Here is a 13437-nt window from a genome sequence, read left to right as displayed (position 1 = left end):
ATGGATTGTTAATACACTGGTCCCTCTCGATTTCACATTTCTCTGAATTTTGCAGTGCAGTTTTCAGCTCAAAAATAAAGCAAAATACATTTAAATTGAATCAAATGTTAGAAATGTGTAAATCGAGATGAAATACATATTTAAAAACATTTTGTCATAAAAACTTTTTTAAAAAACTCTTCAGATTATAATGCAGAAATGAGATGGAATGAATTTTACATGAATTTACATGTAAATTTGATGAGGATTGGACATAGACAGAGCTGTCCAGCCTGACTTTTCATAGGAAATGTCAGTCTGACATGATGTATCTAAAGCACTTTGTCAAACCCATTCCATGGTTGACACTACCATGCAGAGAGCAGCCTGCATCCACAAGTGCGGTTGTTTTGTTTTGAGCATTTGTACTCTGTTCTTCAGCTGAAAAGGCTCCCAGGATGGCTTTCTTTCATGCTATCAGTTAAAACAGTGGCTCTCACTCTGACTCGGCGACAGTTTCAGAATAAAAATTTGCTTGCCACACTGAATTTTTTACAGTGGTACCTCTGGATGCGAACAGGATCCATTCTGGAACCCTGTTTGCAACCAGAAGTTAACGCAACCGGCGCCTCCGCGTCTGTGCATGCGCGGGTTGCGATTTGCCACTTCCGCGCATGAGCATGACGTCATTTTGACCATCTGCGCATGCGCGAGCGGCAAAACCTGGAAGTAACACACTCCGTTACTTTTGGGTCGCCGCAGCGCGCAACCCAAAAATACTTGTTGTTGTTTAGTCGTTTAGTCATGTCCTACTCTTCGTGACCCCATGGACCAGAGCACGCCAGGCACGCCTAGCAGAACTCCTAGAACACAACTAATTTATAATATGGTAATGGGACATTCAGAAAGTATAAATCAATGCAGCTACATAAGAAAATTCCCAGTAATACTAATTGTCCTTGAATCTTCCTGCCACACTTACCATCCTCTCCTGCCACACAGTGTGGCACATGACACGCCCTTTGAGAGTTACTGAATTAAAACAAGGGAGCCTCTTCTCTGAAGGCTTACAGTCTTAAGAAACATGCCCTGCAAGGGGAAAGGGGCAGGGGAGGGGAGAGGAAAAAGTGAAATGGGTACCAGTTATTAAACGCTTTTACCTAGTGGAGGTGGGTTTTGAGCAAAGCTAATGGGATGAACCCTGTGGTTTCCCATCCTTCCTAGTGAGACAGTTTGATGGAATGGCTGCCCCCAGGTGACGTTTGAAGGAGAGGAGGCCCAGACCTGATTACTTCTATTTCAGTTGTGGGGTGGGTTTGGTATGAATTTTCATTAGTTGCCACAGATTCCATGCCATCACATTTCCTCTCTTGAGAGTGGAAATCTAAGTTTGGTTAAATGCTATGCCAGGTTGTCAGATTGTTATGGAAAAATCTAGGTGCGAGGGTGCTCAGTCACCCAGCTTGTCGGGCAGAGCCCGTAGGTCCCTGCGGAATAAAGGAGGAGTCCAGCCACCAACCGGAGCAAATAGCTGTAGACCAAAATTTATTGCGCAACAGGTTCGAAGAGGAAATTTGAACCCCAAGGATGGGGTGACAAGGACTTTTAAAACTTTCCCATCATATCCCAGAATACAGTTCGTACAGCACCATTGCTACATCATTACTACATAGCTTTGGAATGGAGGAAGCTGGCAAAGGAGTTGATTTTATATTATTTTTAAAGCTAGGTAACTTCCCTGAGCTGTCAAGTTGAAAGGATACATTCAGGCATAATATTTGTAAATTTAACTTTAAAGACGTGCCCCACCCCCATAATTTCCGTAACACAAATATAAAACTATCAAATTGTTGAAATATGGGAATAAAATATCATTATTAAAATGTTAATGAATATTCAACAAATAGCCCGATACACGAAGAATGTATCCAAGATGTGAACTTTAGCAGGGGAGAACTTGAGAGCAGATTCTATTCATAGGAGAACAGAAAAAGTGCTTTTTACTGTGTGCAGCCAGTTTATCCATCTAGTTTAGTATTGTCCACACTGACTGGCAGCAGCTCTCCAGGGTTTCCAACAGAGAAGAATATTTCCCTCTCTCAGTCAGTTCTACTTGGAGATGGCAGGAGTTGAACCCAGGACCCTTTACATGCAAAGGAGATGCTGGTCCACTGAGCCCTTCTCCTAATTAAGAGGTGGCTTGCTGGTCTGGGTGAAGGGAATGAGGGGCTTGATCCTGCACACACATGTGTGGATTTGCTCAACATAGGATCGTGTTAACCACAACAGGGGATTTATTCTCAAGAGGGCTGTACTGCCCTTCCAGCTTTGTGATATAACAAGAAGTCTGCAAGGAAATACATAACATTTTATTCCTGTTTTTGCAGTGATGGAACATTAATATGGATGTACAAGAACAGGTAAGCATCTGCTCTTTACTTTGCTAGCTCCTTTTGCTGACAACATGCAGAGGGGTCTCTGTCTTGCTCATGGTCTGTCTTGCTCATGGTTGCCAGGGTTCTTGGGCAAAAGGGAGGTCTTTTAACGATTCTTTTAAAGCAATTTCCCTACCCTACTCATTAGCCAAACAGGATCTTGGAACTGTGTTCCAAAAATCTTTATGAAGAAAGTCCTTGTCCTAAATGTCATGGCACATGAGGAAGGGGAGATGAGAAGGGGAAAGGGGAAAAAGCAAGCTCATAGACCAAGTGTTATGTACTGAGTTGAATAGGATAGCAAAATGCAGCAGTCTGATTGGTCCTAGAACAATAGGATCCAGAATGCAGCAGTCTGATTGGTCCTAGAACAATAGGATCCAGAATGCAGCAGTCTGATTGGTCCTAGAGCAATAGGATCCAGAATGCAGCAGTCTGATTGGTCCTAGAACAATAGGATCCAGAATGCAGCAGTCTGATTGGTCCTAGAACAATAGGATCCAGAATGCAGCAGTCTGATTGGTCCACAGGAGCCACCCAATCCAACTCCAGGTGGAAGTGAATCCGCAACCTGATTGGCCTACAGGAGAATCCCAGAATTAGCCAATCACGTGGTGCCCATTGTGTAAATAATGTATATAAAGCAGACATTTCAGGGGAACTTCCATTCCTCCTCACCACTATGAGCTGAATAAAGAGCATGAAATCCACACTCGACTCCGAGTATCTTTCACCTGTGCAAATGGATAATATTTTGTTACACAGTTTTGTCAACACATATCTTGGCTGTCTTGAACAGCAACCCCTACCCAGGAGAACTGGTCCTTCCTTCCTTCCTCACCCCACCACCCCCAAGTTCAGATCTTGGAGCAAATCCAGGCGCCAGTGTCTGGGCCAGGAGTTCAAGGCCAGGTGTCCTGCCACACAGCTCTTCCCTCGGGCTGGAGGTGTGGACAGCTTCTGCTTGTGCCCTACTGCAACATCAAACTGTTTCTGGTGATGCTGTGTCCCGAATGCACAAAACCACCTGCTGCTTCTCAGCTGTGCACAAAATCCAATAGCCTGGGTGGTTCCCATTCTGCGTCATGTCCCAGGAAGGAGGCATGGCGCCAAATTAGCCACAACACATATTTTTGTCTGCCTCTTTTTCCAGAAGTCCATTTTAAATGAAAAGCCACCGTGGCAGGTTCAGTTTAAGGGGGAGGGGGCTGCTTAACCTTTCTTCTCTTGCCCTTTACCCGCTAACACATACCCAGTGTGCTTCTCCATTCACAGGCAAACACCCCCAATATTATTCCCCCCCCTCCATAAAAGCTGTTGGTGGATAGCAGGAGGGGATAGGAGCAACTCCTCCATAAACACAGCCTGCTGACGCTGCTTTTTATTCCTATTTAGTTTGGGGAAGGGACGCGGGTGGCGCTGTGGGTTAAACCGCACAGCTTGCTGATCAGAAGGTCGGCGGTTCGAATCTCCACAACAGGGTGAGCTCCCGTTGCTCAGTCCCTGCTCCTGCCAACCTAGCAGTTCGAAAGCACGGTCAAAGTGCAAGTAGATAAATAGGCACCTCTCTGGCGGGAAGGTAAATGGCGTTTCCGTGTGCTGCTCTGGTTCACCACAAGTGACTTAGTCACGCTGGCCACATGACCCGGAAGCTGTACACCGGCTCCCCCGGCCAGTAAAGCGAGATGAGCCCCACAACCCCAGAGTCGTTCGCAACTGGACCTAATGGTCAGGGGTCCCTTTACCTTTACTTGGTTTGGGGAAAGTGGCCCAGGTGTCAGATTTTGCCCACAGCTGTCTGTGCAGAATGAGATGTCTGGAGGTGCAGGCTGCTTGCTTGCTTGCTGGCTGGCTTGGGACATTGCCGCGCCATGTCTGCTGCCAACCTTACGGGCCCATCTGCACCAACTGCCTTGTATCAAGTCAGGCAGTGTGCTCCATCTACCCTGGCATTGCCTAGAACCAGTATTTGCAATCCTGGGGCCTCCAGATGTTTTGGGTGACAGCTCCAAACATCTGGAGGGCAAAGCCTGGTCTCCTCTGACTGGCAGTTGCCCTCTGGGTGCTACCCAGGTACTGGAGATCTCCTCAGTTGCACCTGGAGCCTTCTGCATGCAGAAAACAGGCTGTTGCCACTAGGTCTAGCCTCTTCAACACATCCTTCCGGGTTCATCTTCCAAGTATCTTTTTGTTTTCTCCTTACATATACAGGAGCCTAAAGATTTCCCAGTTGAAAAACCAGACAGAGCAATGGCTGGCCATAAGCAACTGGTTTAACTCAAGGTAAGAGGACCATATATTAATATGAGCCAAAACTGAAACCAGCAAGCCCTTTCCATAGTGGCCAAAGCTGGCCAGCCATACAGGAAATCAAACTGCAACTGGGACTTTTAACGTATTAGCATGTTGAGCTAATGTGCATTTGGTTGCTGGCTTTTGGGCCGGCCCCTCTGCATAAGCTCAGAGGTACTTCCCTTGCTTTATATATTCCAGCACTCAGCCCTGATGCTGAAGACTGGTTTGGGATCAGGAGACTCTGGGACCCTTTAGACCTTTTCCAAGTACATTTCCCCAAGGTGGTTTGTCTGCCACCCTCATTATACACCTTTAGCTGCCAGGCGAAAACATTCCTTTCCAGCCAGGCCTTTCACTGATAAACACCCCTTTTATTTAAATGTGTTTGTGGGAGGGAGTGCAGGGGAGGTGGGGTTGTTGATTTGTGTGTTTGTCGTTTGTTTTTATCATATATTTTGTGCTTATATTGTATTTTTATATTGTGAACTGCCCCGAGTTCTGCAAATGACGGGTGGTATACAAATTTAATAAGTAAGTATGTCTATGGCAGGCTTCCTCAACCTCAGCCCTCCAGATGTTTCTGGCCTACAACTCCCATGATCCCTAGCTAGCAGGACCAATGGTCACGGATGATGGGAATTGTAGTCAAAACATCAGGAGTGCTGAGGTTGAGGAAACCTGGTCTATGGTTCTATAAAGGCTATTTTGAGGCCCTTTTTATTTAATGCAGATGCAGCCCCGGCTTGTTTAGTGTAGACTGACAAGGTTCTATTGATGCTTTGGTGCCCACAGTCCATATAATTAGTTATTACCTTTGGTCCCTGCCTTTTGGTTTCAAGAGGCTAGTTACTTGCTTCCTGTTAACAGAGAAATCTGAGGGTTCCCTTGGACAAAAAACAAGGACACCAACCAAGGATACCAGAGCAAAACAGCAGCCAGTAGGCTTGGTCTTGATTGAAGACTGTCGCGACAGGACTCCCACCTGCCACAAGGTGGAACAAGATGGAAGCCCCGAACAAAAGAGAACCCAAACTTTCATTAGCTGCTAATCCCCAGCTTACACCCACCCCCAAACTACATCACTAATACATCACGGTTACATCATGAAAGGGGAGGTCTGGTGGCAGTAATCTGAGCATCCTGGACCCTGCCCCATGGTCCGCCTTGCCCTCCACAAAACACCCATCAAGTGTAACAAAAGAGACATTTACGGTACATTTCCCTGCTTCCCAGCCAAGTGACTCACACCCTTTTGTTTTCATCTGAGTTTGTTATTTCTGGAACGGCTACCTGTCTGCTGAATAGCTGAGCTCACATGTCTATATGAATTTCTGAAGTTTTCCCAGTGAACCAGTACACAGATACATTTATCAGTGCATTGTTACATTTGGTATTGTGCAGCAGAGGCCCTTTGAACAGATAGGAAGAAATTGTGTCGAAGTGTTTTATGGGGACAAATCACAAAAGCCACAAAAGTGATTGTGCTGATTTTGGTAGTGGACTGCATGTGCATGATATCTGCTGGAGGGGCAACCCCCCCAACCTATACATAAATTCCTGCAACACTGTGTACAGTACTCTTGGTCAGTCCTGCTGTTCCTAATGGGGACCTTTAGTCCTGTCCTTTTCATAAATTCATTTACCACAGATAGATAGATTAGATAACAAAACAGCTGCTGTTCAGGCTGCAAAGAGGGAGGCTATGTCTTGATTGAGAAGCCGGAAGCTACTAATCAAAGGTACAGTTGCGTGGAGTAGTGGAATCTTTGTTGAATAGGACCGTGAAGAATCTTGGCATGGGGAAAGATAATTTGCCAAATAATACAGCTCTTTCCTAAGTGCCATGTAAGGCTGCCCATTTAATTCTGCTTCTGGTTAGCTGTAGAACAGCAGTGGCCTTAGAAAAGCTCAAGCTTCCAGGGCTTCTCAGTTTCGTTTCATCTACTTACAGATACGAATTTGCGAATAAAGAACCAAAGGGGTTGTCATTGGACAGCTGGTTTGATTCACGGTAAGGAGAGAAAACCTTTTTTTTTTTTTTGGTGGGGGCAGGGAGGCTAAGGGAAGTGGTGGAATGAGAGGAGAAAGGTCTTGGTGCAATCAAAGCCTTTTACCCATAATGGCACTGGCTTGCAACAAAGGACTTATGCCATTACTGTGAAATCCCGTATCTTGTGTACCAAATATTTGCCCTCAGGCAAAGCTGAGAGCTTTTCTTGTTCTGCAGCTCAGCCTGGCAAAAATCCCATCTTACCTGCTGAATGGGATTTTATCTTTTGTTATCTTTTCTGCCTTATTGATTTCAGAGTTTCACCTTCACTGTACGCTTTTCAGCACCTGCTAAAAACAATTTTGTTTAGGCAAGCCTACTCACATGTTAAGGAAGTTGATGTGAGTTTTAGTGTGTTTTCAGTCTATTGTTATTTTAACTTTTCAAAAGTTTTTAGTTAATTCTGTTCATCTTTCTTATTGGTAATGTTAATGCTTCATGCTTTTCGTAAACTTTTGAGGGGTTTTGTTTTGTTTGCACTCAGGTGGTGTATACATTTTACAAAATAAATAATAAATCAATAAAGTTATCAGATGTGCAGAAAATGAGAAGAGAGATTTTGCTTAAGGAAGCTTCATTTCTCTAGTGGGCAAGATTGGGTTTTCACAAGGCACAGCCACAGAACAATGGAGAAAGCTCTTGTGTGTACTCAAAATAAAAAAATTCCTTTCAGTAGCACCTTAAAGTAAAGGTAAAGGGTGCCCTGACCATTAGGTCCAGTCGTGACCGACTCTGGGGTTGTGGCGCTCATCTCGCTTTATTGGCCGAGGGAGCCGGCGTACAGCTTCCAGGTCATGTGGCCCAGCATGACTAAGCCACTTCTGGCGAACCAGAGCAGCGCACGGAAACGCCGTTTACTTTCCCGCCAGAGTGGTACCTATTTATCTACTTGCACTTAAATGTGCTTTCGAACTGCTAGGTTGGCAGGAGCAGGGACCGAGCAATGGGAGCTCACACCATCGCAGGGATTCGAACCGCCATCCTTCTGGGCAAGCCCTAGGCTCTGTGGTTTAACCCACAGCGCCACTGTGCACCTTAGAGACCAACTAAATATGTTATTGATATGAGCTTTCATGTGCATGAACACTTCTGAAAGCTCATACCAATAACAAACTTAGTTGATCTCTAAGGTGCTACTGGAAGGATTTTTTTTATTTTGTTTCAACTACGGCAGACCAACATGGCTACCTACCTGTAACTTGTGTGTACTGTTTGGAAGTATACAGTTATCCCTTGAAATTCACACTTCTCTGAATTTTTGGATGCAGTTCTCCAGCCAAATAACATGTGCAAAATTGCTTGTGTTGGTGGACAGTAATATAAACAAGGAATAATATTAGGAGGTGCTTGCTCTCCAAAAAGTGCATATTAGGAAAAATGTTGCTGTAAGCTACTGGCAAATTTCCATGAGTGAAACTAATATAACCTAAAGCTAATGTAGAATTGTAGAGAAATGAAGTTGGTAACTGCCAGAACGTGGGCAAAATTGAAATAGACAAACACATCTCCCCCAGTTACAGTTTAAGGAAGTTCAAAAAGGGCACTGGGACACACACAAAAGTCACCACCATGCGCACCTAACTAAGACTCACTCCACAATCTCTTACAACTCAAATAAACGAAGGAACCCCGCCCAAGAACAGTCATTTGCTTGAGCCTGTGACTTCAATTGTCCTTGCTCAAGTTCTTGCATTAGAAGCTCTTCTCAGGAAATGGTTCAGACGGTGGGGAAATAGCTTTGTTTAACCAAGAGGAAGTTCAGGTTATTACACACAAAAAATGCTTTTGATTTGGCTTTTCCTTTATAATATTAAAACCATAGAATGGTAGAGTTGGAAGGGAACCCCAAGGGTCATCTAGTCCAACCCCCTGCAATGCTGGAATCTCAACTAAAGAATCCCTGACAGATGGCCATCCAACCTCTGCTTGAAAACCTCCAGTGAAGGAGAGTCCATCACTTCTTGTAGGAGTCTGATCCATTGTCAAATACAAAGTTCTTCCTGATGTTTAATCAGAACTTTGTAACTTGAAGCCATTGGTTTGGGTGGGTCCTACCCTCTGGAGCAGCAGAAAACAATCTTGTTCCATCTTCCATGTGACAGCCCTTGAGATATTTGAAGCCGGCTATCGTATCTCCTTTCAATCTCCTCTTTACCTGGCTAAACATCCCCAATTCCCTCAACCATTCCTCATCAGGCTTGGTTTCGAGACCCTTGATCATCTTTTGTCATCCTCCTCTGCACACATTCCAGCTTGTTATAAAATTATAGATTTGTAGAGTTGTAGAGTTGAAAGTGACCCCGAGGGCAATCTAGTCAAATCAAATCAAATACCTTTATTGGCATCACAGTATAAAACATTTCAGGTCACTGGGATAATTAAAAGGGGCAAGGGTGAAGCTGCAAGGATCATAACATCACATGGTGATCATGTGTACTTAGGTATTCTGCTTCGCCCTCTCTGTTTCCCAAAAGGATGGTTTGTTGGGAACCCTTTCAGGTAAAATTGAGGCTAAAAAGGAAGCTACTAAAACAGTAATATCTTTGTCCCGATCTGCCAGGAGAGACCTCAATTTACTTCTTTTCAGAGTTTTAGGCTAGCATCAGTTGGCGAGGTCTACTGTGTAAAGAGCAAGCCAAAAGATTGAGTCGGGTCCTCCTTGGTTGCAGGCACACAGATGGGCTTGATATGGAATATGTGAGAATCTACCTGTGGTCACTGCAGAGGGGAAGGCATTTAGTCTCGCAAGCATAAAGACTCTTTGATGGGAAGGGAGTAATAGGTCCTTTAGATATTTGGCACAGGTCCCGTAGTGTGTTGTGATCCCTAAGGCCTGCAGAGAACAGGATCTCGGAGTATGAGGTAACAACCGCTGTCTTTTGTGGTCGTAGAGCCGCTGTTTGATTGTGTGGAACATGTAATTTTCATCACATGCTTCAAGGCTCTCAAGAGCAATGCCCAAACTCCAGAGTTTATCTTGGAGTTTATACCATCCAGATGCAATACAGCTTTCAAGCGTAGAGATTAAAAAGGAATTAGATGTTGTTCTAAAGTGGACTTTCAGCCAGGCCTTGATTGTAGTAAGCCATGCAATGGTTTCCATCAGATGTTGACCAGTTTCAACACATACGGTTAAGTAGCTTATGCATTTAGGGGCACCAAGGGTCTTATGAAGAAAAGTCGCTTGAATTTGTTCAACTTCTCTGTTAAATGTTTGTATCAAAATTGGAATGCCATACAATAATCTTGGCATTAAATTTTTTTATAGCAGCAGAGACCATATGGTTGCCTCTGAGGAAGAAAAAGTGGAGAATCGCAGATGTAGTGCATTTTGCTTGGATGATCATTTGGCGTTTGTGTGTTGTCCAGTTTAAATTTGGCTGATAGCATATCCCTAGGTATTTACAGGATTTTACCTGGTCAATGGGGTGGTTATATAGCCTCCATTTGACAGTTTGACGATTTTAGATTTTTCGTAATTAATTCCCAGGGAGTTGATCTGGCAGAAGGGAGAAAACGAATTTAGAAGTCTTCTAAGACCGACCTGGATCTGAGAAAGTATTGTAGTATCATCTGCATATAGAAGCAGTTTTGTTTTATGTTGGCCTAATGTCCGTGGATGTCCATTTACATCCTCAAAGTGATGAGCCAGGTCATTTTAAAAAAAGATTGAATAAGTGGGGTGACAAGACGCATCCTTGCTTTACTCCTTTGGTTATAATTATACTTTTTGTCAACTCGCCTTGGGGGTTACATTTGATGTGACAGAATGTAGCGGTGTGTAATTTTTGAATTAGAAACAGCAGGCGTTGGTCAATTCCCATTTTATATAATTTGCACCAAAGTAGATCACAGGGGACTGTGTCAAAAGCTCCTTTTAACTCTAGGAAGGCCACATAAAGTTCCTTCCTCCCATTTTCCATGTATTTTTCCGCGAGATGTGAAAGCGCTATGCAGTGATCAGTGGTACATTTGCCATGGCAGAAGCCTATTTGTTCAGGCCCAAGGATCTTATTAGATGTCATCCAGTCCTTCAATTTATTATCCAAGTGTCAGGCATACATCTTACCAAGGATTGGTAGAAGACTTAAAAGGTAAAGGTAAAACCCACTGACGAATACCCCTTCCTCTTGGTTCATGTGGGAACCAATGACACTGCAAGCAATAGCCTCCAGAAGATCAAAAGAGACTACGAGGCTCTCGGCAGGAAATTGAAGCAACTAAATGCACAAATTGTCATCTCGTCTGTCCTCCCAGTTGAACGACGTGGCCCAGGGAGAGAGGGGGAAATAGTGGAAGTGAACAGCTGGCTTCGCAAATGGTGTAAACAGGAACGGTTTGGATTCTTAGATCACGGACTGCAGTTTCTTGAAGATGGACTTCTGGCAAGCGATGGGCTGCACCTCACAACGGTTGGGAGAAATGTTTTTGCCAAAAATCTCAGAAACCTCATCAGGAGGGCTTTAAACTGACTAATGTGGGGGAGGGAGACAATGCTCCTGAAGGTAGGAGTCTATCAATTAATGAAGATGATCATCCAAATGTCATAGACCAAATGGAGCAAACAGCACGCGGACCTAGTGGTGGGAGGAAAAAATCCTTAAATAAGAGACATGGGGAAATGATTAATGGACTTCAATGTCTGTACACTAATGCGCAAAGCATGGGAAATAAACAAGATGAGCTTGAGCTCTTGGTACAGCAAACTAAATATGACATAATAGGCATCACTGAAACCTGGTGGGATAAGTCCCACGATTGGAATGTAATAATGGGGGGATACAATCTATTTCAGAGAAACAGACCAGACAAGAAAGGAGGAGGAGTGGCGTTATATGTCAGGGATGTGTATACCTGTGAAGAGATCCAAGATTTAGAACCTCAAAGCCAAAGTGAGAGCATTTGGGTCAAAATTAAGGGAGAGAAGAATAACAGAGACCTCATTGTGGGAGTTTACTATAGATCCCCAAGCCAAACGGAGGACATAGATGATGCCTTCCTGGAACAGATGGCCAAGCATGCAAAAGGAAGGGAGATAGTAGTAATGGGGGACTTCAATTACCCGGATATTTGTTGGACGTCAAACTCAGCCAAGAGCATAAGGTCAAACAGATTCCTCACTGGCCTTGCAGACAACTTCATTGTCCAGAAAGTGGGAGAAGCAACAAGAGGAACAGCCATTTTAGATCTGGTCCTAACCAATGTTGATGACCTGGTTAGTGGGGTAGATGTGGAAGGATCATTAGGCGCGAGTGATCATGCTCTTCTGAAGTTTACTATACAGCGGAAAGGAGCAGCCAAGCATACTAGGACTCAATTTCTTGACTTTAAGAAAGCCGACTTCATAAAACTTAGGGAAGTGCTGGGTGAGATCCCATGGACAGCAATACTTAAAGGAAAGGGAGTTCATGATGGCTGGGAGTTTGTTAAGAGGGAGATAATAAAAGCACAACGACAGGCAATACCAATGAGACGGAAACATGGAAGGTGCCTAAAGAAGCCAGGGTGGCTATCTAAAGAACTTTTAACTGAATTAAGATTAAAAAAGGATGTGTACAAAAAATGGAAAAGGGGGGAAACCACCAAAGAGGAATTCAAACAAATAGCCAGCACGTGTAGACACAAAGTCAGAAAAGCTAAAGCACAGAATGAACTCAGGCTTGCTAGAGAGGTTAAAAGCAACAAAAAAGGCTTTTATGGGTATGTTCGTAGCAAAAGGAAGAACAAAGAAACTGTGGGGTCACTCAGAGGAGAAGATGGTGAAATGCAAACAGGGGACACAGAAAGGGCTGAACTACTCAATGCCTTCTTTGCCTCAGTCTTCTCCGATAAAGAAAACAATGCCCGACCTGAAGAATTTGGAGCAAATGATTCAGCAAAGGAAACACAGCCCAGAATAACTAAGGAGATAGTACAAGAATATTTGGCTAGTTTAGATGTATTCAAGTCTCCAGGGCCAGATGAACTGCATCCAAGAGTATTAAAAGAACTGGCAGATGTGATCTCAGAACCACTGGCAGTCATCTTTGAGAATTCCTGGAGAACAGGCGAAGTCCCGGCAGACTGGAGGAGGGCAAATGTTGTCCCTATTTTCAAAAAGGGGAAAAGAGAGGACCCAAATAATTACCGCCCAGTCAGTCTGACATCAATACCAGGGAAGATTCTGGAGCAGATCATTAAGCAAACAGTCTGTGAGCACCTAGAAAGGAATGCTGTGATCACCAATAGTCAGCATGGATTTCTGAAAAATAAGTCATGTCAGACTAACCTGATCTCGTTTTTTGACAGAATTACAAGCCTGGTAGATGAAGGGAACGCAGTGGATGTAGCCTACCTTGATTTCAGCAAGGCATTTGACAAGGTGCCCCATGATATTCTTGTAAAGAAGCTGGTAAAATGCGGTCTTGACTATGCTACCACTCAGTGGATTTGTAACTGGCTGACTGACCGAACCCAAAGGGTGCTCATCAATGGTTCCTCTTCATCCTGGAGAAGAGTGACTAGTGGGGTGCCACAGGGTTCTGTCTTGGGCCCGGTCTTATTCAACATCTTTATCAACGACTTGGATGATGGACTCAAGGGCATCCTGATCAAATTTGCAGATGACACCAAACTGGGAGGGGTGGCTAACACCCCAGAGGACAGGATCACACTTCAAAACGACCTTGACAGATTAGA

The 13437-nt window shown here is 44.2% G+C and overlaps 1 protein-coding gene across 5 annotated transcripts in view; it reads left to right on the top strand.

Annotated features, from left to right (window-relative positions):
• Positions 1-13437, top strand: part of GLT6D1 (glycosyltransferase 6 domain containing 1) — a 49384-nt gene that overhangs the window by 25959 nt on the left and 9988 nt on the right. For all 5 annotated transcript variants that reach the window (XM_082208984.1, XM_082208982.1, XM_082208985.1 and 2 more), the window contains exons 4-6: positions 2367-2399; positions 4626-4697; positions 6661-6720. In XM_082208984.1, the coding sequence (XP_082065110.1) occupies positions 2367-2399; positions 4626-4697; positions 6661-6720 (165 nt within the window). The remainder of the gene's footprint in view (positions 1-2366; positions 2400-4625; positions 4698-6660; positions 6721-13437) is intronic.

Source organism: Podarcis vaucheri (genome assembly GCF_965113315.1).
Source record: "Podarcis vaucheri genome assembly, chromosome: Z".
NCBI classification, from domain to species: Eukaryota; Metazoa; Chordata; class Lepidosauria; order Squamata; family Lacertidae; genus Podarcis; species Podarcis vaucheri.
This window is presented reverse-complemented; position numbering and strand designations above follow the sequence as displayed.